General features: G+C 40.2%; 1 protein-coding gene and 1 long non-coding RNA gene across 4 annotated transcripts in view; one reads left to right on the forward strand and one right to left on the reverse strand.

Annotated features, from left to right (window-relative positions):
- The window catches only part of LOC141728520 (uncharacterized), a 62413-nt gene extending 62273 nt beyond the window's left edge, over positions 1–140 (reverse strand). Inside the window, exon 1 of the long non-coding RNA XR_012579535.1 lies at positions 1–140. This is a non-coding gene — a long non-coding RNA (uncharacterized LOC141728520).
- CDC42EP3 (CDC42 effector protein 3) lies at positions 2–26636 on the forward strand. 3 transcript variants are annotated; one of them, XM_005486519.4, is made up of 2 exons: positions 2–142; positions 24515–26636. In XM_005486519.4, the coding sequence occupies exon 2, from the start codon at positions 24798–24800 to the stop codon at positions 25557–25559; it is 762 nt and encodes a 253-aa protein (XP_005486576.1). In that variant the 5' UTR covers positions 2–142; positions 24515–24797; the 3' UTR covers positions 25560–26636. The 3 variants fall into 3 exon arrangements, with proteins under 3 accessions (XP_005486576.1, XP_074393411.1, XP_074393412.1); XM_074537310.1 differs by lacking the exon at positions 2–142 and adding an exon at positions 535–673; XM_074537311.1 differs by lacking the exon at positions 2–142 and adding an exon at positions 1973–2135.
- Positions 26637–26864: the final 228 nt, after the last annotated feature.

The following is a 26864-nucleotide window of genomic DNA, read 5'->3' on the forward strand; positions in this document are numbered from 1 at the left end:
CTGTAAATCACAGACCGCCGGGTCCTGAAAGCCCGAGCGCTCCTTAACAACGCGTAAATAATGGAGGACAGGCAGGATGAATGAGTGCGGCGGGCGGAGAGCGGGCTCAGCTTCACCCCTGACGGATTGGGGCGCCAAAGAGGTGAGGGGCAAGAGGGTTTGGGTGAGAAATCGAGCTTTAAAGCGCACCTCGGAGCTGACCGTGCTCGGGGGACAGGGGGAAGGGGAGTTGCCCACCCGAGGGCTTCACCGGGACACTACCAGGGTGTAGCGGGGGGGGCTCGCGGACTGCCCGCAATGCCCCCACCCCAGCAAAACAGCTCAAAAAAAAAAAAAAAAAAAAAAAAAGGGGGGGAGGAACCTTTTATTGTTGCTGCGGCTGTTCCCGGCGTCCCCCCGCCGGCGCTCCGCGGTGCCAGGATTTCCCTGCAGCCCGCCCTCCCCGCCCGCAGCGCCGCCGGCAGCGCCGCCTCCCGCGGCAGCCGCTCGCCGCCCGCGGCCCCGCGCCGCGCCCCCGGCACACGGGGCGCCGCCGCCCGCGCACTGACAGACGCTCGCAGGTGCCGCGCTCGGCCCGAGTCGCGAGGGGCGGCCCCGCTGCCCTCCCGGCTCCGCAGCGGCGGGACGGAGACAGCTCGGGAGGGAGGAGCGGCGCGGGAGCAGCGGCAGCGCCGTAAGTCGGGGAGCGAAGCGGGAGGGCCGCCGGCGGGCTGCGCGACCGGGACGCGACGCTGCCCCTCCTGACCTGCGGGGGGGCTGGGAGGGAGGCTACGCGTTTCGGGGTAGCCAGAGAAAGTACCCATTAATGATCGTGTTTGGCTGCTCGGGAGGTTCATGCCCGAGACATCGCTTAGAAGGACTCGGGGTGTTTCTACATCACTGAAATTCCGAGCTGAAATTCGCCCCTGTATCGGTTTAAATTTCCATCCCAGTGTATTTTGGCATACCTGATTTTGTGCCCTTGCCTTGGAGGCAGAAGGCATACCCAGCCTACACCCCCTGAAACAACAGGCTGCGCCCCTTTTTGTGCGGTGCGTCCCCTTGCGCCGCCGCGCCTTGCTGCGTGGGGCTGAGATAACCGTGCGTGGAGTGCGCTGCTCCCTGCCCGGCCGGGGCTGCGGCTGGGGCTGCACCGAGGGCAAGCTCTGCGCTGGGGCAAGTCAGTACCCCGTGTGATGCTGGTTGTCGAGCTAAGAGTTCAAGTCGGGAAGTCAAATTTGAGAATTTGGGTTGGGCTGCTGATGAAGAAATGCGGGCTGCAGATTAATAGAAAGGACTTGATTTATTTTCAGTTGAAATTTAAAAGAGACCAAAATAGAGGAAGCAATTAATTTAGGACTTGCGTCACTGTAGATTGTTGCTATGTTTTAAAAATAGGAAGAAGGCTTATTATGAAATGTTTAATGTAACAAATATGATCTTGATCTCTTACTTTCCTTTGAAAAATATGTGGGAGGGAGGCAAGGACTCATGCATAGACCATTAATTTCAGTTATATATAGGTTGTAAGGATGTAACATTGTTCAGGAAAACGCAGATGAAAAAAATCAGAAGGTTTAAGGCATTAAAATCTAAAGCGGAACAATTCTTTAGATACACACTACCAGAAATCTTATAATCCATGTTCTATGGCTCAGATGTTTAGAGGAATGACAGAGATACCAAAAAAGGCATCATGATACTCAGCGCAATTCTAGAAGCAGAATTTTCTCGTTCCCTACAGAAAAGGAAAGCACATTTCTGCAAGCAAGAAGTGACAGATGTGGCATCTTGGCAGCTGGCTAAACATAAAAGCATGTATCAGCAGGTGATTACTGTTGCAAGGATTTATTTTTAAAGTGTCTTGTACTGAAAGGTTTCAGCCTGTTTTAGCATTAGCAGTAAGATTTAGTTGCACTCTGTGGTGTGTTACAAATAGCCTTTCAGCAGAAACATTCAGAAAAGCAAGAGAAAACTCCTGTGTTCCAGGCACTCCTAGCTTTGAATATTTGTTTTGCATTACAGCATGTGAAGGAGAGGAACCGAGCAGGTTCTTTGGTCGGTGTGATAGTACGGAAGGGAATGATTTTTCCTGGCTCAGCCTCAGCGGTATCTGGGAAGGAAACAATAGGGCCTATCTTGTCCTTCGATTAAAGGTAATCACCGTGACTGTTGTCTGGGCAGCACCTTGTACATCCACAGAGGTGAAAACCAGGCTGCAGAAACTGCCTCTGCCCCTCTTCTCTGATTGGTAAAGCCAGCCTGAATCACCAGGAGGTGGCCTGGGTGAATTTCAGAAAAGAAAGAGATGGATATCACGTAAGAGGCAGCCCTGAGCCACTCTTTCCCTGAGGCAGCGGCAGCGTGGGTCTGCACCATCCCTGTTTGCCTGCTGTGGCTAGATGTCACATTGACTTGAAAGAGGCATCTAAAACTGTTCCAAACCACTTGTATCAGCTTTGCTCTAACCAACAAAAGCCACGGTTCATGGCAGAACATGCTTTGCTCTCAGCTTTTCGTAATTAGGGAGGCTGCTTTGGTTTATAGTCTTCTGACCTAGATGGCATCTTCTAGAAGAGATTCTGGTCCTCTGCCCAAGTTTTGACAAATAGTTAGGGGAAGAAAAGGGAACTTGCATTTTAAAAAATTTCTTTCTGCCAGGCAGAATTTGTTGTCAGTTTCTCCTTTACTTCTTGCCAGTGAGACCATGTGTGTACCAGGGGCTTAGCAATGCTCACTGACCAGTTCTTCTCTTCTTCCTCACCCTAGTTAACAGAATTGCTTTGGATCAGGTCACCTGATGCCTGTTTGGCCTTTCATAATGATGTAAACCACCACAGGCTTTTACCCTCCTCCATGGAAATTTTACTTTTTGGAAACAAACAAATAAAACCATCTTTTTTTTATTTTTTTTTCTTTTTACCCTCTTATGATCACATCAGAGTAAATATGTTTTCTCAAGATCTGAACCATCTCATGGAGAGCTCTCCTTCCCCCAATGATAAAAGTGAACTAATTGGGTGGTCTGTACCTAAAAGCCACGGTACCTCCATGGGTGCAGTGCTTATAGGCAAGGCAGCTGGCTGAAGGTTTTGTTTGTTTGTGTGATAGCAAGGTGAATTTCCCTAATAACCTCAAGTCTGAACTTAAACAAGGGTGTGGGAAGAATTGTGTTCAGCTGTTGGGTAGAGGGCTGTTTTTCAATGGTTTCCTCTGGCTAAGAAGCAGGCATGTTAGTAGGCAGTGAAAGCGGCTCAGGGGTGCTAAGGGATGTGTCTGGGTGGAGCAGTGAGAACAGAGTTCTGCCTCTTCTGCCGAGTTCAGTACATCCTGTGTGAAGCAGGATGACAGAAAAAGGTGCAACAACTCATGAGCTCAAGTAAAGCTTATGCTGAAGAAGGGGCACGCTTCTAGTGTTATTAAAATTTCTGGTTGACATTCATGCAGATAAGCATTGCTTACAATATTTTACAATGTTCTGTATTTACACTCATAATTGACATTCCTAATGTTATTGAGCAAGGATGTTGATCCAGCATGATGACTGCTGGGAAGGTGAGGCTGATGGGAGCAGCTGGAACTGGCTGACAAGACCAACTTCCTCATAGTTCAGGGGTTAAATCAAGACCCAGTAAAGCCTCAGAAAGCACACTGCCAAGATAAAATGGGATTATTAAAAGAGGACAAAGTTGGCCGGGGTGACAAGATGTATTTATACCTTTACTTAGTTTCATTGATATTTGTGGAATAAATAGTCAAGTATAGAAACAAATATTTGTCTTATGGTTTTACCACTAGTCAAGTCTGCAAGAGCACAGCTAGTCAATAATCTTTGTAAGCAACTGAGATTTTTCTTTTGAGAGGCTAGTGAACTGCTGAATGTATTTTACTACTTTTTGTGTTGTGCTTTTGTTTTTTAAAGAGGAAAGGCAAGCCATTTGCAGGCCATTTACAGGCTGAGCCTACAGCCAAGTAGCATTTTTAGTGCCTAAAACTCTGAAAATGTGAGAGTCGTTTCTGAATGCTCATACTAAATTGTATCGTCATGATCTTAGTAGGTTTCAATGCAAGACCATTTTACTGAAATGTATATATAGCACAAGTAATTTGAATTACAGTTATTCTTATCTTTGAAATTAGCGAGTGTTGCAATACTCTTAAAACTTGATGACCTAGTATCTCATGAATGCCAGGGAGCCACATTAAGGTTTCACCCCCCACTATGTGTGGTAAAGCAACAACATACAACTTATCTATGTAAATGTTGTACTCATGCTGTTTTTACTTGCACAAAATAATAGAGAAAAGCTCACCAAATCCGATACACTGCTTTGATTTCTATCATAAAGGTCAATGGGGAGCATGTTAGATAAGAAATTAAATGGGCTGATACTGTGCGTTTTTGTGCTGGGTCTCATTCTGAACGAGCTAAGTGAACTTTTCTATGATTACATGTAAACAGCATCTGACCTTCTGTAGAGATACAAGAGCTGATGACAAGCTGAGACTAGGTATGACTTGCTTAATCAGGTCTGCAAGCTTGTTTAGGTACATTTACATGGCAATTAATTTTTTTTAAGTCATCTGTAAGAACTTTCTAAAAATAAATACTACTTCATACCTTTGCTTGGAAGATCTAAAATGTAGGGCTTGGTGTATTTTTTTTTCATCCCTTTGAAATACCAGGTGTTTCAAGTCCCTTTCTCACTATTTTGCTGTAGAAACTTTGTATGTATCTGAGGATTTGTGTTGTGCCTAAAACAAAGGAAACAGGTGTTTAGTCTTCATTCCAAATGTGGGGTTTTTTGCTTTATGAATATTAGCCACTAGCACAAAATAGTAAATAAAAGCAAACTGTTAGTCTGAAATTTCCTTTTTTCCCTCCCTGCTAAGAAATCTATACATTATAACATTCAAGTTCAAGCAAACCCAAAACTCTAAAGCCTGTTTTTCTGGTAAAAGCAAATATCCATAAGTTGGCAAAAGCCTGTAGAAAATGGTAATACATAAGTGCATTAAGGTCATGTTATTTTTCCTAGTTCTCTTGCCTTACATAGTATGTGGGGTGAATTAGGTGACACATAGGAAAAAAGGAAGATCTGTTTGAAATTCTGGGCTAAAGCTGAAGCCCCTGCTCTGTCATAGTTGTTTTGGGTGGTGCAGATGATGAAGGAATCCAATGATTCCACAAATAATACAATCTTGGGATTTTCTTTGTGTTCTTTTAGTTTGTAACCTTAGTGCTCTCCATATGATATTTCTAATTATGGGGTTCATAATTCTCAGTGATACTCTGCAAGGAAGATCAAAGGTGCTTTGCTACTACCACAGTCAGCATCCCTGAAGCCTTTCTGCAGAGAGCTGGTGAAACCAGCTCCCTAGCCAGCAGAGCTCTCAGTCACCCTCTTCACCAGGAGAAATCCTAATCCCTGTAAGAGTATGAATAATAAATCTTAATGAAGAGGCAGCTAATGTTTTCTTATTTTTTTGTAGTTGTTTTTGGATTATTTGGTAAATTATATTTTGGGAACTAAAGCATTGTTTCAGTTTGGTTAAAATATGTTTCCAGAGGATGGTTAGATTAGTGTTCTCATGTTCAGATTTCAAATGATAGCCTAATCAGTTGGAGTTTTATGAGGTCCATGTGATTTCCAGTATTAATGTGACTTATTGATTCTTTGAGAGTACATGTTTCTGTAACCACAAAGAATAAAAACAAAAGCATCCTTGAAACTGGAAGTTGCACATGCCACAGTGAGGATGAAGAGAAAAGAAGGCGTAGATTCTGCCTTTTGTAATGCCATGTAAAGGCCAGCCACGCCATTTCTCCCCAGCACTGTGGTCCTTGCAAAGGCACTTTTCTTTGGCTTTTCCATTATTTGTCTCTCTTCATCTGGAGGATGGTTTGTGGCTGTGTAGTTTCCCTTTGAAGCATACATTGCTCCTAGAAATAATGTTAGGGGTTAGCCCAATTTAAGGAAGGTTTGAACAGTAGAAGAACTACATTGTGAGTGAAAGAGGGACAAGGAAGGAGTAGTGCCATGAATTGTCCTGCAGGTCAGATGCAGCTCAGTGTTTCTGCTCTGGATACCATAGATTACTGCTCTTGATCGAGTCTAGGCTGTTCTTTGCTTGCTCATGACTCCTGTAGCAGATGACCTTGGAATAATAAGCATGGTTCATAGGAGGATAAGATGTAATGCATCTGGGAGTCTCTTCTCTTTTGATTGTTTGCAAACCAGATGGGAATACAGGAGTGAAGAATGGAGTAGCATGTCCATGCATAGGCTGTATATATGGCATACAGGATTGTACTTTGCTTCAGTCCAAACAGTTGGAGTGGAAAGGTGAAATAGGAGGAAGGTGATGTTCACAGCAGCTACAATTCTATTGGTATTCCTTGCCCCAAAAGGCACAACAGGTGAAGAACTGTCTTCTGTGAGATGCTATTGCTGTCATTTTATGTGTGTGCAATTCTTAATATACTACATACCTGGCTTGTGGTTAGGGGTGTGATGCTGCAGTAGTACAAATTTGTAATAATTCACTTTGGTCATGCTGCCTGGAAGGCAGGAGCGGCATCTAGTCAGTTTGATGAAAGACTCAAATGCAAAGGTTTGCTCATTCCTGTTAGCCTTTCTGCTTAACTTGTTTCTTATTAGTAACAGTAAAATAATCAGTAGCGCACAGAAATCCTCAAGGCTGAATGGAAAATCTATTGTTAGGAACAAAGAGGACTGAGCAGACCAGTAATTTGTATGGCTGCTGCTCTGTTTTGCACATCCCTCCCCACTTGCTTGTTATGATTTTAGTGGAAAGAGAGGCTGTGTTTCTTCTGATTTTCTCTTTGTGTACCTTCAGGCAGTATGAATACCCATCTCAGGCTCTGGAGTCTTTCAGATAAGATCCCGTGAGGTCAACAGCAAGGACAACAAAGTAATCCATTTGATAGCAGTGGACTGTACAGCTCTCTTAAAAATGCATGCTTCTGGTCCCAAAGAAAAAAAGTTACAATAGCAAGAGTCCAAGAAGGTTATTAATCTGTAGGAGTTCCTAAAGGAATTTGTGAGGACAAAAATAAAATCTGCCTCTCCAAATGGAAGTGCTAAACAATCATGCAATTTATGCTGTGGACGGTTTTCACATTTTTGTCTCAGAATTAATTTCCCTGTTAATTGCAGTAGTTATTTTGCCTTGAGAGTATAACTATGCTCTACCTTGGCAGAGAAATCAAAATTGTAAATCAGGTATTTTGTGGCATGGTATAACATTTTGATTGCTGGGAGATGCCCTGACAGCTGTACAGGAGGAAGTGACAGAATTGTTATCTAATGAAGCAACAACAGAGAAATTGGAGGCTTTTTGACATTGCCTTTGGTGTGCATAGTATATCCATTCAAGTGTACATCTTTAAGTGTATCCAAATAATCTCTGAAAATACAAATATATAATCTGCATATAACTGAAAAATCTGCAAGGAAAGAAGCAGCCTTCAATCTCAAATGAACAGTCTAAACATGCAAATTACTTCTGTTGCTAAATTCCAATCGATTTTCCTGCATCAAGCCTGTGTAAATGGCTTTGTTCCTTGCATCTGTGAATAAACCTTAATTCCTTCCCCACAACCACTGTCCTCCATCTCCTGGTTCCACATCCCTGGTTTTTATGCAGAGGTTCCATCACTGATCTGAATTTGGGTTGATGGCTATTCCTACCAACTGAATTGTTTGTGGGGATGGAGCAATGTAAGCAGTGAGGGCTAATATTTTCAATAGACTGGATTTCAGAAGGTTCTAGGTGTCAGACACTAAAGCTACTGAATCTTGTAAAAAATTACACACTTTCACACCTTGACATTGCCTGTCCTGGTAATTCAGAATGACAGGAAAAGACACATTTAAAAGTACAGAAGTGCCAGATCCTTTTAGCAATGTTGTGGATTTTGATGGTTTGTATCTATAGGAGTAAAGGACATTATGATACATCTGGGGAGTAGAATTAGATCATTTTGTTTTATCTCATTAGAGAAACAGTTTAAAAACTTTGGTTAAAATTCTCCCACCTCCTAGTCCTCCCAATAAACACAGATGGCTGCAGAAGAGGATAGAAAATGTTGAATGGCAGTGTCAGATATTGATAAACAACTTTGAAAATAAGCCTTAAAATGGAAGCTTTCAAGACAGCTGAAGTGTAGGTGGACGTGTTAAAAAGGCATCAGCTGAGAAATTGTGTGTATTCTTTCTGTAATAAAAGTGGTATCTGCAGAAGTAGGAGCAGCTGTCTGTGTGTGTGTGTACATTTAAGATCCATTACTGAAATGGTTCCAGATGATTTTTCAGGTGTTCTCATTCAGTGTGTTCTTTGAATCCATCTGCTGAGGTAGCTGGTGGTAGTTATTGGGCTTTCCAAATTTCAAAGTTTGTCATTTTGGGATAAGTATCCTGAAAGTACAAATATGGTCTCAAAGTCAAGTTTTGCAGTGGTAACTGTACAGAGGAGATGGGACTTGAGAAGAAGTTAGAGTTGTATATTCAAGTTCAAGAACTGTGTGGTTTTGGTTTTTTTGTTGTTTTTTTTTTTTTTTTTTTTGTGTAAAAGTGAATGAAGCCACATAGACTATTTTTAATTGTGTGTTTTTCTTCAAAACTGGGTATCTGTAGTTGGACATGGATTCCACTTGATCATGGATCTTAGATACCCCTCTTGGACAGCTGTACTTCAAAACGAACAGGAAAAATTTCACATTTTAAAGAGGCCTAAGGTGCTGTGAAATGGGTGCCCTTCTGCTTGCACAGTGCCAAAGGAGGAACAGCTTTTAAAGCTTGCAACATCTCAAACTGTTGATGGCAATTTGACAGGACAGAATTTATTTGGTTCTCCATGCAGGATTTGAAGTAATGTCCAAACCAGATCTACTACTTTTTTCTTTTTTCTATTTTGTGCTGAAAGATGAGAACTTTACAAACAACAGCTTTGAGGAGAGGTCTATTCTGATAACTACCAGGAGATTTGTCCTTTCAACCTTCATAATCATCTTGATGGCCAAGGAAACAAAATCTGTGGACAGAAATGATCTAAAAATTTAGTGTGGCATTACTGAGATAAAAATACTTTTCCAAATACTTAATTCTTAAGAGAAATGCCATGAATTTAGGGAAGAATACTGTTCATATATTGAATGACAGAAGTCAGACCAGACCACTGGGAACTTGCTTATGACAAACTATAGGCCTTTCCTGAATCATTTTCCAGTTCTGTGTCAGTATGACTCCTGGCTCTGCCTGAACTCTTTGAATTAAACAATAGTAATTTCTTAAAAAACAAACAAAAACTTAACAAATACTCAAATAACAGAGAATCTACCATAAGCCTGAGTAAATTGTTCTTGCTGTTCCAAAAATGTATGTTTCCTTTGTAATTGCTTTGACTAGCTTCAGTCTAGCAAACTGAAGCTAAATAGTTGGACTTTATGATCTTAAAGGTCTTTTCCAACCTTAATGTTTCTATGCTTCTATGAAATGTAAGTGATAATGTCAGTCTTGTGGCTCTCCTGGAACTTTCTTTTGTTTCATGAACCCTCTTGGAATTGTTGCTACAGGAACTGGGCATGGTGATAGCCAAATACAAAATACTGGATGTTTCCTTTCAGTGCCCTCTCATGCAGCAGGGAATTTCACTAGCCCCTTATGACTACAGTTCAAGAGGATAAGGTTCAGCCTGGTTAACTCTTCTGGCCTCTTATTTCTGTTTCTGAGCACAGTCCTCCTTCCTGAAACTGTGGCCTTTGTGATTTAGTCTTCCATTTGAAACTTGAGTGCGTGACTAGGGCTGCTGTTAAAACTCAAGTGGCTTGCTGGGGTTCAGATACCAGCTTGAGGTGGTTTAGCCTGACAGGTAACTGAACAGCACACAGTTGCTTGCCCACTCCTTCCCCACCCAGTGGGATTTGGAGAGAATTAGAGGAAAAACGGTGAAATTCATAGGTTGAGATAAAGACAATTTAATAGGACAGAAAAGGAATGGATAATCATAAAACAATTCAAATGTACAAAACAAGGGATACAAAGTGCAGTTGCTCACCACCTGCTGACCAATGCCCAGCCAGTTCCTGAGCAGTGGCCCGTGGCCACCTTTCCCCTGGTTTGTATCCTGACCATGATACCATATGCTGTGGGACAGCCCTTTGGACAGTGGGGGTCAGCTGTCCTGGCCGTGTCACCTCTCAGCTTTTCCCCAGCCTACTCACTGCTGGGGTGGAGTGAGAAGCTGAAAAGGCAGTGACTGTGTAAACACTGCTTAGCAACATCTGAACCATCACTGTCTTATCAACATTATTCTCACCCTAAATCTAAAACACAGCACAACACTGTACCAGCTACCAGGATAAAAATTAACTCTATCCCAGCTGAAATCAGGACACAGTTGATCAAGGCCACTCTATCCCTCAATTTCATTTTCTACCTGTTGATTTTTCCCTTTGATTCTATGTGTTCCAGTACAGATCATCTTAGGGTAGTTTTCAAACCGAAATGGATCAATTCAATGCAAAGAGTTTAAAGAGCACTTGCTGGTAATGCAGGCTTCAAGTCCTGCTGAGCAGAAAGCCCACACAACTGCAAATGCCCTTAGAAAAAAGCTACAATTTTTATTTGTATCATTAGTCTGACTTGGGAGTGGCAGTATCTTTTAGGGCCTGCAAATGGAGAGAAATTCCTATGAAATCAGGCATGTAAAGCTGCTGTGTAAGAACTCATAATTGATCTAAGATCCTGTGACAGCATAAAAAAGAATATTTGTGGTTTTTCAGTGAATGTACTGGGCTAAAAGAAGAGCTGTATATATTGCAAGCTGTCCTTCCACTGAGATGTACCAGTTTTGTATCTTGTAATCTATTTAGTAAAGCAAGAGTTTTGATTCTGATCTAGTTTGCAGTATAGCCTCCAATAATTACACTGATTCAATTACTGTTGAAGGAGAAAAGATGTAAACTAGTGACTCAAAAAGTTATCTTAGTTGTTTTCAAAGCTATCAGCAAAGTGTTTGACTCAGGAGCACACAGCTGTTTCCGGGTACATAGGAAATTACAGAATTTCAGTGGAAAGCTCAAGAAGAATATTTTGGTGTCTGACAAAACAAGTGAAAAACTTTTCTGTATCTTCTGCATAAGAAAGGTAACTAGCAAGAGGTGTTAAGGGAGTTTTATTATTTATTAGCCTTAATCAAGTTCTAAAATAGCACTGAATTTGTGTGTTGGATAATAAGTCACTGGGAACGTAATAGTCCAAATGCAAGTCAGGTTAAGAGTCTTTGGATTTTTCAGGTATTCATGATTTTTTGCTTTTAAAGTTGAGATTTTGCTTTAAGATGTAATGCTTTTTCAGCGTCTTGGCGCCCTGGCTGAACTTGCCTGCCTTGTTTCAGACAATTTGAAACACTCACTTTGGGAGGTGTGAACTCAATCAGAGCCATTAATCTGGGAACCTGGTGACTATAAAAAGTTAACTGCTTTCCTGCAAGCTGCTAATGTCTTGTACTTGGAGAATTTTAGCTTACTGACTAGGTGCAGATTTTTTTTCTTTTCATTGTTGTTTGTGCCTTTTTCCTTTCCCATGCTAAATTGTCTCTTCCCATTTTTGTCCTCTCAAGTGAATGGGTTATGGTCTTTCCAGGAATAGAAGTTTAACAGCAGTATATCCATGGCTGGATTTTTATTTAAGAAGATATATATTTAATTTTAATTATTGTAGGATGAACCCTATTTAGTGCTGTGTTCTGAGGGAACAAACAAAAGAACAACAAAATTCCATTTTATTCAAGGATGTGGTTTAACTTAGGAAGCCTATGACTATAGCAATAGGGGTGTTGCTGAGCTACTTTTTGTATTGGTCTAAGTAGCTGTTGGTGAACTATTTAATACTCTCCTCCAATAAGAATTTCCTTGGGCTCCTAGAAAGAAGCCCAGGTATGCTGCTGCCCACTGCTTCTGCAGCCAGAAGGAGCATACCTCTGGTGAATCCAGGTTAGAAGGCAAGTGCACAGGGAAAGAAAGAATGCCCCTTGGGTGATATCTTCCTTTTAGAAGTTACTGTACATGCCTTTTGATGGAACTATGTTTGAGTCTTTTGTTTATGGTTTTTCTCCTCCTTTCCAAGGGAGCTATATCCAGAGAGCCTGTGGAACAGACCCTACATTATCCAGTAATTTCTTCTGGCCCAGTACTGAAGCAGCAACACTTGAAATGTTGATGCCCTTCTTGAATGCAAGTTCCCTCTTAAACTTCTTGAGTATAGTGTCTCTGCTGTTGTGTAATTCAGGGAGTTATAGTTTGTTCCTTGCCTTTGTTTCCACAGATGCTATCTCTGTTAAAAGAACCATATGGACAAGAGAAGAGAGGCCCACACTGTTCCTTAAATTAATGCAATCCTCATGCATTGTTACACTATTACATGTTGTTGGGTTTTTTTGCTGGATATGGTTTGGATTTGAGCCCAGGACAAGGAAATTGACTTCAGTTTTTCTTCCTTTGCCTGCAGTAAGAAACTCAGGAATACCTGTCCACTTATTTAGGTGGCTTGGTTTCTGACCATCTTTACATTGCTTTTGTTTTCTGAGTTGGTGTTGCAGTGTTTCTTTTGTTGTTGTTGTGTTTTATTTTGCTTGATTTCCCTTCTCCCCCAGCAGAAGTTTTTGACAGCACTGTAGCTGTGTTGCCCTGGACTCTAAAGCATGTCATCTTCTCTTAAATTTTTAAGGATGGTAAACCACGCTTAGCAATGTAGTTCTTCTCCCATGTCTTGAATTTTGACTCCCTGGAGCTTGAAAGAACCATAGAAATTTGCTTTAAATAGCCTGCAGTAAAGGTAGCATTTCATCTTACCTACTTATTAGAGGATTAAGTAAATAAATATGCCCTTTACATGGGAAAGTAGGTCCCAGAATTATGTTCTTTTATTTTTCTGCCTACACACCACTGCTTTCCATACCAGTTGTATGTATTGGTACATTAAGGACTTGCAGCATGTGGTAACAGCTCATTCTTGGTCAATACCGAGGTGCATCCATGCCCAAGGGGATTGCTACACCTCATTTCTGTGCTGCTAGAGTTGTATGAACAAGATGAACAGAGCTTTAACAGTCCCGCAGCAAGTGTCACAATGCAATATAAAGCCCTGGTATATGTGCGAGTGCTCCATTTCAGAACCAGCTTCTCTCAACTCTTAAGTAATTACTGCAACCTGGATAAAGTATAGACTCAGTACACTTAGCTGGTATTGGTTTAGTCAGACCTAAACATAACTTTTGCCTTGCGCAACACTTTGCTTCTCCCACCTGTCATCTCTGTTTAATGTGGGGGGCAAAAGGGTGAGATTGCTAAATGGTGAGCTGAGGCATTGCTAAAAAGACAGTTGTTAAATTTGGGTTGAATTTGGCTGTCAGATACCTGGTAGAGGTCTCTTCAGTATCCTGAGAGTGGAATGCCACTGCTGATCAGTCTTAAACCTATGGACAGTGATTTTGACAATGGATTATGTATGTAATGGTCACCTTCAGAATCTCTCTCCCCTTTGATCTCCCTTGTTGGAAGTATAAGGAACACAGTAACTGGTGCTGAGGAGCATGTTTAGCACTTACTTTGCATTTGTAAAGGAGTGAGAGGGACCTGCAAATATAGGCTCCTAGATCTGCTTCTGAGTTAGGAGGGAGGGAAAGGAGTTGTCTGTTGACTTGATGATCTTAAAGGTCTTTTCCAGCCTGAATGGTTCTATGATTCTATCTGGCCTGTGAGGGCTGCAGAGAGGTACAGCTGGGTGTTGGCATCTGTTACCTAATGTCTAGCCTAGTTTCTGTTGAAATATCTGATTAATTTTGGGGTTTTCATTAATGTGGGTTTTGGAACAAATTAAATGTGACCAGGGTCCCAACAAGGATCTGAAATCTGTGTTCTGCTGAAGAAGTCCATATACAAATGAAGAGCAATTTGCATCATTAAGCACATGCTTCAATCAGGATGCTCAACAGGAGAACACTGAGACAGAAATTGCCTCGTGCAGTGCTTTTCTTATAAGGTGGGAGACACTTGAGCCCAGTTTGTGCTTTGTCCCATCTGTATGTTCTTTTACAGCCTTTTTGGAGAGGTGGTAGTTGTTTTACGCCTGTCTGAGTTCGGTGTGATCCTCTCTCCAAAAGTTCCTTGCATCTTGCGTTTCTCTAGATACTAACCAGCTACTAGACATTCTCCTCCTTCTCCCCAGGCATCCTCCCAAGGATTTACAGTATTTTAAAGGTGTGTGAGAGGGTTGGTTCGAGTAGGAGAACTCATAAAAGTTGTAACTTGTTTCTCGCAACAAAGACAAGTTGTTTTGCTTGGTGTTACGCCACTGTGTTTGTCAGTGTCGATTTATGTCAGGCTTTAAATAGGATGCTCTGCAATGAGTTTGTTTTCTGGTAGTTTGTAATCCTTTCAGGCCAGCTAACATTAACGAGCGGCAGCATTACTGTGGCTGGCTTTCTTTTGATCATGCACGGCCCTAGTCAGGAAATGGGTGAGGAGCATGAGTCATGATTACATTACCCTAATGTGACTGCCCACTAGACGTTTTCTTTTTGCCGCCAATATGCCTTCCCTTGACACGACTTCTGAAAACAAAACGTCCATTTTGGAGCACTTCGAAATATTGACCTTTGAACAGAGAGATTTATGTTCTCTTGCAGTCTCAAGGCAAAGCTCTAAGCAGGAGCCCCTGCAGAGAGCTGAGAGAAAACGAATGTCTGCAAAACACTTTTCCAGAAGTTTGCAAAGACAGGACTTAACTTGCAGTACACTGGGTCTGCTTGGATCCAGCATGCTTCCCTGACCCATTTACTTATCCTCTCATGTTGCCTGCACAGGCAAGCTGCAAGTCCAGTCTGTACAAGGGCTGTCATCTCATTCACCGTTTGGCTTAAGCTTTGTCTTAGATCTGTACTTATCTTTTGAAATATTGCTACAATAATGGGAAGATAGGTGCTGAGTGCTGGCTGATGTAAACCCAGTGTTGAGAAGGTGGCTTTAGTGGGATTTGAGACAATAATATTTTGGACAGTTTAATTAAATGTGTGGGATTTAGAGTGTGAAAGAAATATTGGCTGCTAATCAGTAAACTAGCTTTAGCACCGAATTGCCACTGTGCACTCTGGATATTCAGACAGTACACCTCTGTACAAGTGCTGGGTATGTTAATTTCTTTTAAATTAGACTCATTTGCTCTGACCAATTTTAATAGCAGTATGTGAAATATTACTATTGGCACAAAGTGTGAATTCACCCCGATACTACTTGATATATTGCAGAAAAAAGGAAGTCTGATCAGTAGAGTACAAAGCAACTCAAACAGAGAACCAAATGTCTTGAGAGAAAGTGGGGACCCCTTCAGTGCTGCCCAGTGTGGTGCATCCCTGTGAGTTGGGGCACGTTGCAGGTGTCACTGATATGTTGCAGAGCAGCACCAGACATGTCTCCCAGTTGTCACTTATTCTTCCAAATTCTTACCTCTGCTCAAATGGTGCCTCAAAATAGTGGAATTGTTTTGTTAGAAGTAGAGTATAAATTCACTGTGAAGATGTAATTTCTGGGTTTTCCCTTTTGTTTCATATAAGGGTGATAAAACTTCGCTGAACTAACAATATACTTGAAACTGCATGTAGATAATAAAATTTTAGAAGCCCTATTTGCTGTGTGATTTCAGCCCCATTTTTAAAGGGCACATAAATTGGACCAAAAAAAGTAATTCAGTGAGGATTTTTTTAATCTATTGAAGCATTTCCTTTCTCCCATCTACCCCAAGGCCATCAACTTTGCTCTCATCCTGATGACCATTCAGCTCTCTGAAGGAGGCAGAATCGCAACAGAGCACAAGATTCATCCTTCTTTTGTGTAATTAAAAAAATAAGTACTGTGCAACTCCAGATTTTTCTGTATCTATATATCTCTATCTCATTTTCAGTCTTTGCTTATAGAGGGCTCTCTGGCTTTCAAGTTTGTTTTAAAACTAGTTTATCAGCCATTTAAAGATGGTCAATACTTATTTAAACACTCTCAAAAATGAATAATAGAACTGGTGATTGTGATATGCCTGTGTCACTTCTGTGTTTTAAGGAGATGATAAGGAGTATTTGATTTAGAGATGAAGCATATTTGAGAATTGGAGGTCAGGAGTTCAGGGTAGGGTTTTGTGGGTTTGGTGGTTGGGTTTGTTTTTTTTTTCTTGAAACCTTGTAGGATACTTATATTTTAGATTGCCTTTTGTCAGTAGCCAGCAATTATGGAAATTTTAAACTAAGGGTCTTTTCCAAAAATAGCATGAATATATTAAATAAAGTTAGAAAAACTTAATTTCAGTATGACAGCAGTCTTGGGAACCCTAAGGCAGAAACAAGTGGAGCTACAAAGCCATTTTTGCATCAGGAGTGCATAAAGTCTGGATGTAATTCCTCGGACGTTTTTCCTTGCAGGAGAGCTGGTTGAGGCTTGGCCAGCTCTTCTGCCACAACTCCTTGCTTTCCAACAGTGGTGTCTCAAGAGATAGCTTAGCTAATGAAACGACAGAGAGAAGCAGTCTCACACCAAGCCTAGTGATTTTAGACTTCCTTCCTAGTTAGTTTTCACCTTGTTATGTGCTGAACTGGCCTGTAAGGGGTCAAGTCTGTGTACACGGTAGGGGAGAAGGAGAGAATGCCTTTCTGACAGCAAGTTATATTGGGCTTGATCTCTCTTGAAGCACTGCCATCGGGCAGCTGCAGCTGTTGCTAAGCCTGTCCTGTAAAGTGAGTCAGTGGAGAGGACTGCGGCTGTGACCAGTTTGAAGTGTGACTGTGATCTGTCTGCCTGTGAAGGGTACAAGGAACCAGCAATGAGCAGTGAGGAATCCAAGGTGGGAACTTCTTAAACCGGCTTTGGGAGCAGAGCTGGGCTGAGGAACTACACCCTCTGTGTCAAAAGAGAAAGCCATCTATGCTAACCTGCTCAGAATCACCAAGGGTGTGGAGTGTGGATTCCTAATCCACTTAAACTGATCTGAGTGCTGCCTGACATTGCAGGGGACAGTTGAGATTTCAACCAGAGCAGTTTGGCAACTTTTAGGTGGCACATCGGCTTGGCTTGTAGGGGTCATTTTTTTGTCCCATTTCATTTTTTTCCCTGAAGAGTGGCTGAAGAGAACCGATGGACAAGTTTTTAAGCCTGTCCATCTGGTGGCTTATGGGTTTATGGTAGCCAGCTATTGCTCATGTGGTGTGTGACTCTGTAGGAGGAGATTTGTGACTGTGCTTCGGCGTGCAGTCTGATGTAGCATAACCTCACCGTGGCTGGCTGCGTTATTAACGTGCTCTGCTGCACCTTGTGCTGACATGCACCTCTGCCTAAATCTGCATGGGCTTGTGCTCATCCAGGTTTTGGAAGCCACTGAACTACATGGTATTAAATCTGTATGTATGAATGTACCAGCCAACAAAGCTAAGGAGAAGGTAGTGAAGAGGGACCTGTTTCCGTGCATGAAGCTGAACAACAGAATACAGCGAGCTCATGGAATCCATGTCTCTGGAGAAGAGGAGAAAAGAAAGAAAGATTTTTATTGTTCTAGAAAAGATGCTAACTTTTCAAAGGTGAAAGTAAGCTGTGATTCACACCTGTTGAAAAGTTAAAAAAAATACTTGATAAAAAAGAGTTATTAATTACTATTCTAACAAGTGGTTGTAAGCACAGTTGCAAAAACAGACTGTGTAAGGCATTTATTTTCTTATTGCATCACAACCAGATTTTACAAATGTTAGTCCCCTACAGTGTTAACAAAGCAGGTATTAAAAATATCTAGAATCTCAGAGTAAATGTCAAAAATAAGTCAACATCAAAGAGGAGTGTATTTCTACTGATACAATGCAGAGATTTATTTATATGGTAGGGGTTGCATAGTATTTTTATGAGCATCTTGCAAATAAGTACAAAATTGTGGTAGTACAAATTTGCAGGTGATGGATATTGGTGAAGTATATTGGTGAGGGAGACAGAGAAAGCTCAACTGATTTGTTGACTTGCAGCTTGAGCACATTGAAATAAAATGTTTCTCTTTCTGAAGTATGGCGTTGCTTTTTATCCTGTGGAATGTAAATCCAGTTTATTTGCTGGACAATGATAATTTGGAAAGCTTTTTAGCTTTTCTCCCCCCCAAGGAAAGGAGTAGAGTCTTACTTGACAAACAGTGTAACATGAGCACTACCACTGGCTGTGTTGCCAAAATTTGTTGATTAAATTAATATATTTGTATATTGATCCTAAAAAAAAAAAAAAATGGAGATGCCCACTCTGAACCAATAAAAAGCAAGGATAACAAATTCTACTTTTCCCAGTATAATTTATTCTGCTTGGAGAACTTGTTTTTATTATACCAGCACAAGAATTCTTAAATTATTTGTAATATAATTCTACCCTGTAAATACAGGAAAATTCCTGTTGTAAGAGGGTGATAAGAGCAGAAGTATGATCTTGTTAATAAACAATTCAGTGATGATGGGAGGAAAGAAGTGATTTTTATCTTCATATATGCTGTTAGGGAGAATTATATTGAAATATTGTCATTAATTCTGATCTGCTTGGAAAACAATGTTGAAAAATTGGAGGTGGTTCAAAAGAGAGAGGGAGGGACACCAGAAGGCTTAAAGTTATTCCCCCACTATCACCACATGAGGAATTCCCCCTGTTCACTTTGCTCAAAAAGGATGACTGAGAAACAACTTGGTTAGTGTTCAAGTACCTTAACAAGGATGAAGGTTTCTGGTTGATAAAGGACATGTGTAATCTCAGACTGATAAAGAACAAAATAATAAGTAGAGACTGAGGCCAGTTGCTCAAATTAGACCTCTTTTTTTTTTTTTCCTTCTCTCCAAATCAGCTTTGGTCTCCTTTGTTTCTTTTTACTACAAACTAAATACTTAAATAGATCTAATACTTCGTTCATTTCTATATAATATATTAATGGTTTAAAATGAGTTGAAAGTGTTCCCTTGTTTAGTTAACATGATTTTCACAAGGTTGATGTGTTTGAAAGAGTGCTGAGGAGGGTAGCAAGAGTTAAATGAGTCAATAATTAAAAATCAAGAACTTGTTTTTCCTTTGTTTGTAAATCTAGGTTTTAGGGGGCGGGGGGGAGGGAGAGGAAACTGCTGGAGAAATGGAAGATATCTGGAGAGAAAGGCACTGTATGCAGCCTGTCCCTGTCTGCGCTTACACTTAGTGGCAATTAACCCTTCTTCGAGTGGACAACTCACAGCTAGTGTACTATTTGTCTTTGATTTATGTGGAAAAGATTGTTTTATGACAAGGGAAGTCAAATTATATGCTTATGTGATTTTTTTGCCTTTTAAAAAATTATTTTTTTATTTATCCACAGCTAGAATAGATAAAATAACTTATTCTATTAATCAGGACCCAGATTGGAACAGGGAACAATTTAGGGGCATATTCTCTGGTAACTGACCTCTGTGAAGTAAATTAATGGATGTAGTCTGCATGTATGGGGAATTTTAAGAGAAGGGTGGACAAATACCTTCACAGCTAGCACATGGCATCTCTGTCTTTTTAGGGCAATGTAGAAATGAATCAACTGCAACATAGAGTCAGGTCTTCTCTTGACCTGTGCTTCTGTATCTGTGGAAATTATTTGGGATTTTTTTTTCCTTCATTTTCTAAATAGTGTATGTGATGGCACAATGAAATGGGTAAGACTTGATCCAGGAGAGTCAGATAAGTGCAGTTGAGAAAATTAGTTGAACTGAAGTGTGTTTAGCCTGATTGTTTTTATAAAGTAATTAAATCTGTAGCTTTAATCAGGAAGGTGCCAATTCTTTGATGAAAGGAGAAGAAAAGGAGCCAAGGACTTATAACCTGATCAAGGGAAGTTGACTTTAATACAGATGAATTCAAAGGCTCTGCCTCTTATAAACAATGTAAATTTAGATAAACAATCTGGAGGAAGAAGTGTTAGCACCTGATGTGGTTTAAGCTACTTAGAAGGTAGTGGCTTTATAAGTGGAGAGCTGGTGGTCTGATCTAGAAGTGGACAGACTTGTGGCCTCTTGTCTTCAGAGCCTGATGGTTGATAAGGATACCTGAGTCCCCAGAAGCATAAGAGGTAAGCTCTGTGGTGCATCATCTGGTGCTTTTCTTGTACCTGAGGACTTGGTTAACTGGGAGTGTATTTCACTAGCATTCAGGAACTGTGACTGCATGACTTCAGGCCCCTGTTATAAAACCAGTAAAAATGTGTTTTACACTTGATGCTGTTTTAGACATAGTGAAAGTAATTGACCAGGATGTTCTTAAGAGTTTGTTTGTACTGCTGAAAGCTGCTGATAGCTAAAATCTAAAATGAAGCCCTAAAGTCTAATTCTTCTATGCTTGCAGATACTTCATCATGTAGAAAAGTTGCAGCTGCCTGTTGCATAGTTTTGTCTGTCTTTTGCTATGTTGCTGTGCTTTCATTTGCCTATTTAGATGATGTACAGACTCACTTTTCTCTTATTGACTTGCTCCACAAGGTAATTCATTTATATTTTAAATTATGCTTTGGAAAGGCCTTTCTCTGAGTTTCACGTGCTTCTAGTCAGTGATGTGTAAGGCAGAGCCTTTGCAAGGGGTTGCCCTGGAGAGAGCCCAGAGACTTCCCAGCACACACAGTCACTTCTGGCTCTGCTCTGTGGAAATGTGATTTTCTTTCTCTAATTTCTTTGCTAAAGGATCTAGGTTTCCTGGGATGTGTGCACAAATAAAAGTTTGCACTTTGACCCTTATTTGTCTCTGGCTTTGCAAGCTTAGCCGTTGAGATATTTGCTGATAGTCTGTCTTTTTAAAATGGACCGTGGAATAAGCTAAGGCATCCATGGAAAACTTTGAGCTGTGTGGAAGGTGATGATTGCTGAGTGGACAGAAGGCAGATTGAGAAGCACCTCTAAAAATATTGGTCTTTGTTACCAAGCAAAATATTTATATGAGAGTGTGAAGTGATAGGAATGAAAATGAGCAAGTGCTACAGCCATACTAAAACTTTAATTTTCACTGGGCTGAAATTCCTCTGGTTTGGCTCATGCTTGGATCTTGTTAGGAGAGGGGATATCTTTTCAACTGGAATGAAAACCCTTTCATGTTGTTTTTCTCTTAAATTAAGGTCTTCCACTGTAGGCTGGCAGTCCAGGATTGCAGACTTCTGGTTTTCTGGTAATTTCTCCCTCAGCTTTCCAATTTAGCTATACAATCGCTTGGTTACTGAGCTGAAATTAGTCAAAACACGAGACTTTTTTAGCAGTAAGATCTGAAAAAGGTCTCATTGTAAGACAAGGAGAAATTTATTGTGTAGCCTGATATCAAGACTGGGTTGTGTTGTGTCCCGTCTCTTAGCCCATGTGCCCTTGAGATTCCATTAAATCTTGTTGAGTGCAGGTGTTAAGGTGTTAAGATTCTTGTGAAAATTTTGTGGACTAATTTTTGTCTTCTAGGATTTGAGCTGGAAGCTTAGTCTTGTTAGGTTTTTCTTCATTTGCCAAAGTTTGACTTATGCATTTTTTTTCTTACTAAAAGAACTACTATATATATATGTGTGTGTGTATAGATATGCTATATGTTAATTATTTATATGGATTCTTCCTTATTTAATTGCAAGTTAAATATGAATAAAAATAGTATTGTAGATTTAGTGAATATATCCAGATGTATTTGTTTGAAGTATCTAAAAATCTGCACTCCTTTAGGCAGTAGTTGACAAAGAGGCTAAGTATGCAGAAACAAGGTACAGTTGTTCTGAAGCTGTGTTATGTTGTACATGGAAGGCCTGTCCATTGAGAAAGGAGCCCTTTTATTTAAAAGGTGTAGTTTGCAGATTTCCAGTACTGTGGGTACTGAAATCTGCAGTAAGAATAGCCTTTGTTTTCAGCAGAGAAAATGGTGCTTGCACTAAGGATGTAATTGTGAAATTTCTTCTCTTCAAATGTAAAGCCTCTTGCACTGGCCAAATGGAAGGCAAGGCCTTCACAATTAAAGGGAGTGCTGTATAGAGAGGGTTTAGAATTCTTGATAGTGGAGTCTCTTGCAGCATCATCTCAGGTAGTGTGGTTTTACACTGCCCCTTACTGGGGCTGTCTCGTAGTGCAAGAACTAAAGGAGATTTGGATCTCCAAAGTTTGTGCTGCTTTCAGAGTTTTTGTGGTTTTCCCCCTGAGCTATGAGCTAAATAAAATATAGTGCTTTTCTTGTATGTTAAAATGGCCTATTTATACCTAGGAGTTATTTTACATTTTCTTTTTAATATTTCCTGATGTTCAGAAGTTTCATTGTGTCCTTCAAGTTTTTTTAAACCTCTCTGTGGAATTTGGTTGGATAATGGTTTTTGATACAGATCCTAGGTGGTGGGAGCCTTGAAAGCTTTGAATGAACTACCATTTATCTTTCATTTTTAAACTAGTGACCAACAGGCATGACTTTAGACCACATTGTCATTACGTTGTCATTAATTCAAAGACCTTAAAGAATGAGAAATTAAAATCAGAGGTAATTTGGCGTGTTATTTCTAGGAAGTGAGATAGAGCTGAGTCCCCTAGATAACTGTAAAACAACCTCACCATTCATCTTTGTTTGATAATAGTCTTCTCTGTAGAGTTGAGGACATTTTGTTTAGCTAAATGAGTAGCTTGGGCAGAGTGATAAATGGGGGGAAACAATGCAGTGAAATTTAGACCTTAAAGCTGCAGGGTTGATTTGACTGATCAGTTCTGTTCCCATTGCAGGTGGCACATGCAGAGATCTTATTCAGGAATTACTTTTGTATCTTGCAGTACTGCCATGGAGTAATGTGAAACTCCTAGTATATTGTAGATCCTGATGAATTACCATTTTGTTGTGTAGGAGGAAGCTTTGAAGTGCTTTTAATTGATTGATGCAATCAATTGTATTTTCATAATTGATCTTAAAAGTATAAAATGCCCTCATAAATTGAAGGCCAGGCAATCATATTTATAAGGCTTTCCTGTTTCATCTTCCCCAACATCAAATTATTGAACTTCTTTTGTATTTCAGCTTTAACATGTTTACATCTGATATATTTTGTGGGGGAGGGCTCTTCAACATTATCAAAGTGCAGTAGATACCTGGTGGGTAATCAAAAAATCCAAAGCACTGACCTGGCTAGACTCCCAGCTTCCCTTGTGATGCACAGTTAAGTGCCCAACTGTAAGAACTAATTACTGTGGTTAAAGGATTTGTTAAAATGCATAAATGCTTTTTGACAAGCTGGGTGTGTAGCCATACAGTGCTAAATTTTAAACCTGGTGATTTGTACTGGGCTTAATTTGGTGAAGGAAAAACCCTTCCAGGGCATAAGTAAAAGGCAGCAAAAGCAGCCCTTGTTACAGCCAGCTCCCTCCTCTTATGATATGGAACAGTCTTGCTGTGTAAAAGCTGTGATCTCCTTTGCACAGTGGGGGTGGTGATGGACATAGGGTGACGGATTTGTAGCTGAGTATTCTAGTGAGAGAGGGGGATCTGTGGTGCATGGACTTAGTAGAAGAATGTATAAAAATGTCTAGGAGAAAAAATGTGTTAATTCTGAGTGTCCAAGAGTTAGGAACTGACACTATGAGGAAGAAATATGCCATTAAAGTACTAAAAAAGAGTGGTTTTTAATAGCTTTTTGACTTATAGCCTGTTAGCCCTTGTTAGCTCTATCACACCTTTCAAAGACCACATTCTAGTAGGACAACATGGTTTGCAGAGACTGTTAAAATTGGTTGCACAGAGCAACTCTAAATCACTGTGGCCTTGTAGTCTGCATAATTCATGAGCTATAGCAACTATAACTAGTTGCTGTGGAGAATTCATGTAGCCTAAAGAATATAGTCACAAGAATCAGTCTCCTCTAAAGCATGCGAGTTTGGATGTTCCTAACAAATTGTAAAGACCTGGATGTGCTCTTCTCTCTAGTTCCTAAAGCTATCTGTTTAAATGGGCACAATTACTGGAGGTGTTACAGTTTGTGAGCGTTCCAGCACTAATTGGAAGTATCTGAATGCTAATCTGATTACCCAGTTATCTCAATCAAGGGAGTCTACTCCATTTCTAAAACAGTTTTCTGAATGACTGTCAGCTTTCCTGGATCTACCAAAAACTTCATGTCGTTGAATGTTATAAATGTGTTTCTTCATGTGTTCTTAAAGGTCAGCATTTTGAATGCCACAATAAGGAGAGGAAAGATTGAGATGTTGATATTTATCAAATGAATTGTGCTCAGCAACTGTGTCTAAAAAGTCTGACTTCAAAAAAAGCTATGGAGTCAGAGAAAGGTTAGGTGGCCCTTGTTAATCTGAACTCTTTTATCCTGCATAATGAAGGGAAGCAACATCATAAAGCAAATCTGTAGGCTGGAACTGTCAGTACCATTACTAATTTTGGAGTTTGGTAAAAACAAGACTGAATGAACCATGAAAAATTAATGATAATCTTTTTTTGTATCCCATGCAGGTTTTCTCAAGTTGAGGAAGTAGCAGGGCATTTGGTTGGTACCTGACCCGAAAACCTGTGCTCTACCTTGCGAAGAGCTGATGTGGGAGACATTTACCTTCACATACTCCACAGTTCTCTGCATCAGAAGAGTAAGAGTTTGTGTGCAAGGGTGGTGCAAGATGATGATGTAACATTGCTAACACTGAAGGTCTCCTGAGAAGAGCTGGCTTTGTAAGAGGCTTCTCCTTCCCTTTTTTTTTTTTTTTTTTTTTAACTACTTCTCTCAGAAACTACAAGCAAGATGCCAGCCAAGACACCCATCTACTTGAAAGCTGCTAACAATAAGAAAGGGAAGAAATTCAAACTAAGGGATATCTTATCTCCTGATATGATCAGTCCTCCACTTGGAGATTTTCGTCATACCATACACATTGGAAAAGAGGGACAGCATGATGTTTTCGGAGACATCTCATTTTTGCAGGGCAACTATGAGCTGTTGCCTGGAAATGAAGGTGAAACCAGACTTAGCCAGTCTGGTATCCACAATGAATTCTTAAGGGCAAACAGCACTTCTGAATCCATGTTTACAGAAACTCCATCACCAGTGCTCAAAAATGCTATTTCCCTTCCTGCCATTGGGGGTTCTCAAGCCCTTACATTGCCTTTATTGTCACCAGTAACTTTTAATTCAAAGCAAGAATCCATCAGGTCATCCAGAAATCCTAGGCTTAGCTGTGAGCCAGTAATAGAAGAAAAACTGCAGGAGAAAGGGAAAGAGATGGAGGATGAAGAAACGTACAAAGATGACATATGGGGGCAAAATGGTTCTTCTTCACATTTTACCAACGGTAGCGACAGTCACTCATCCAGCTTTTCTGAACGATGCACGGATTGGCAAACAGTGGATTTACTGGATGACAGCCGGCTTTCATGTGAACTAACCAAGACAAAGTCTGAAGAATCCCTTTCAGATCTTGCAGGCTCCCTTCTCTCATTACAACTTGACTTGGGGCCCTCACTTTTGGATGAGGTCCTCAATGTAATGGACAAGAATAAATCTTAGAACTGGTACTCCCTTGCTTCTTTATAAGTGATTCACTTTAAAAAAAAAAAAAAAAAAAACAAAAGACCACCATTCAAAAGCAGATGCTTAAATATCAGCTGTATTTGCAGTTGTATGATGAGTTTTCTAAAAATATTCTTAAAATACTATTTTTTTACCTATTGTTTTTCATGATTTTTATTACACTAAATTCTCATATCAGCAAGGTGAATTTTAATAATCAGTTTCAGCAAATACAAAATGTTTTTAAGTACCAGTATTAATGATCAGAAACTTAAAAAACAGTGTTTGAGGATGATACTGATTGTGACTTTTGCTTAGTTCACTTCTACAGGCTTCTGAATATGTGAGAATCTCTTAATGTCAGAAAGGAGACTGATACTAATTATTCACTTTTATAAGTTATTACAATATCACTTTACATGTAGGCCTCTTTCTAGAACCTTGTGTTTGAGGGTTTTATAGTGTTTCTCTTCATTTTCCATAGTACCATTTCTGTTATAAATTCACCATAACTACTTTCTTGGTCTTATACTGCAGCTCTGAATTCAGTTGTGAACAGTTTGAAGGCTTTTTTGGCTTGAATAACCTGGTCCAGAGTCTCAGTTGCTTTAAATGAGTATGCACAAATTTACACAAGTTGAGGCTTGAGCCTGACACTGTATATGAAATGTTATGTTGTAAACAGGTGACACATGCAAGATATTATGGTTAAATTATTTTAAAAGTTGAAATATATTTTCTGTGTGCATATTGGCTTTTTACTGCAGAGCCTACACATACAGTATCTCATCAAAATACTTGCTTGGCATTATTGGTGCTCTTCTGAAAATTGTATATTTGTGTGTTTGAAGAGAAATATGTATTAATAGTCCTTGCTTTTTTCTTCATTTATTTCCACAACATGCTTAAACTTGCAACTGGTTATTTTACTTTTTGAAGAAGGCACTGGTTATTCACAATGCTAGTATGTGTGCAGCAGCAGCCAATGTTTGCAAAATGTGGATCCTTCAATACAGTACCTACATGGATTGCATAAATACCTTGTGCAATACAATAAAAACCCCTTTAAATTGCTATGTCTTTGTGATTCACTACACAGCCTCACCAAAACACAAAGTTTTGTTTTCTGCTGTAAAGAAACAGACTTTTTGCAGAAATATGAGACCAATGCGCAAATCAATTCTAACTTAATTCAGTTGATTTCTCCAGTTTAGTTCCTGAGGTTTTAAGGGCAAACTCCAAGCAGATAGGACCCTCTGGAATATATATACTGATTTAAAGTAATGGGAGATAAGAGAGTAA

The sequence above is a fragment of the Zonotrichia albicollis genome, chromosome 3 (genome assembly GCF_047830755.1).
Source record: "Zonotrichia albicollis isolate bZonAlb1 chromosome 3, bZonAlb1.hap1, whole genome shotgun sequence".
Classification (NCBI taxonomy): Eukaryota; Metazoa; Chordata; class Aves; order Passeriformes; family Passerellidae; genus Zonotrichia; species Zonotrichia albicollis.

Bases quoted from the DNA above. Each gene is read 5' to 3' on its own strand.
- CDC42EP3 (XM_005486519.4), top strand. From the start codon at position 24,798: ATGCCAGCCAAGACACCCATCTACTTGAAAGCTGCTAACAATAAGAAA.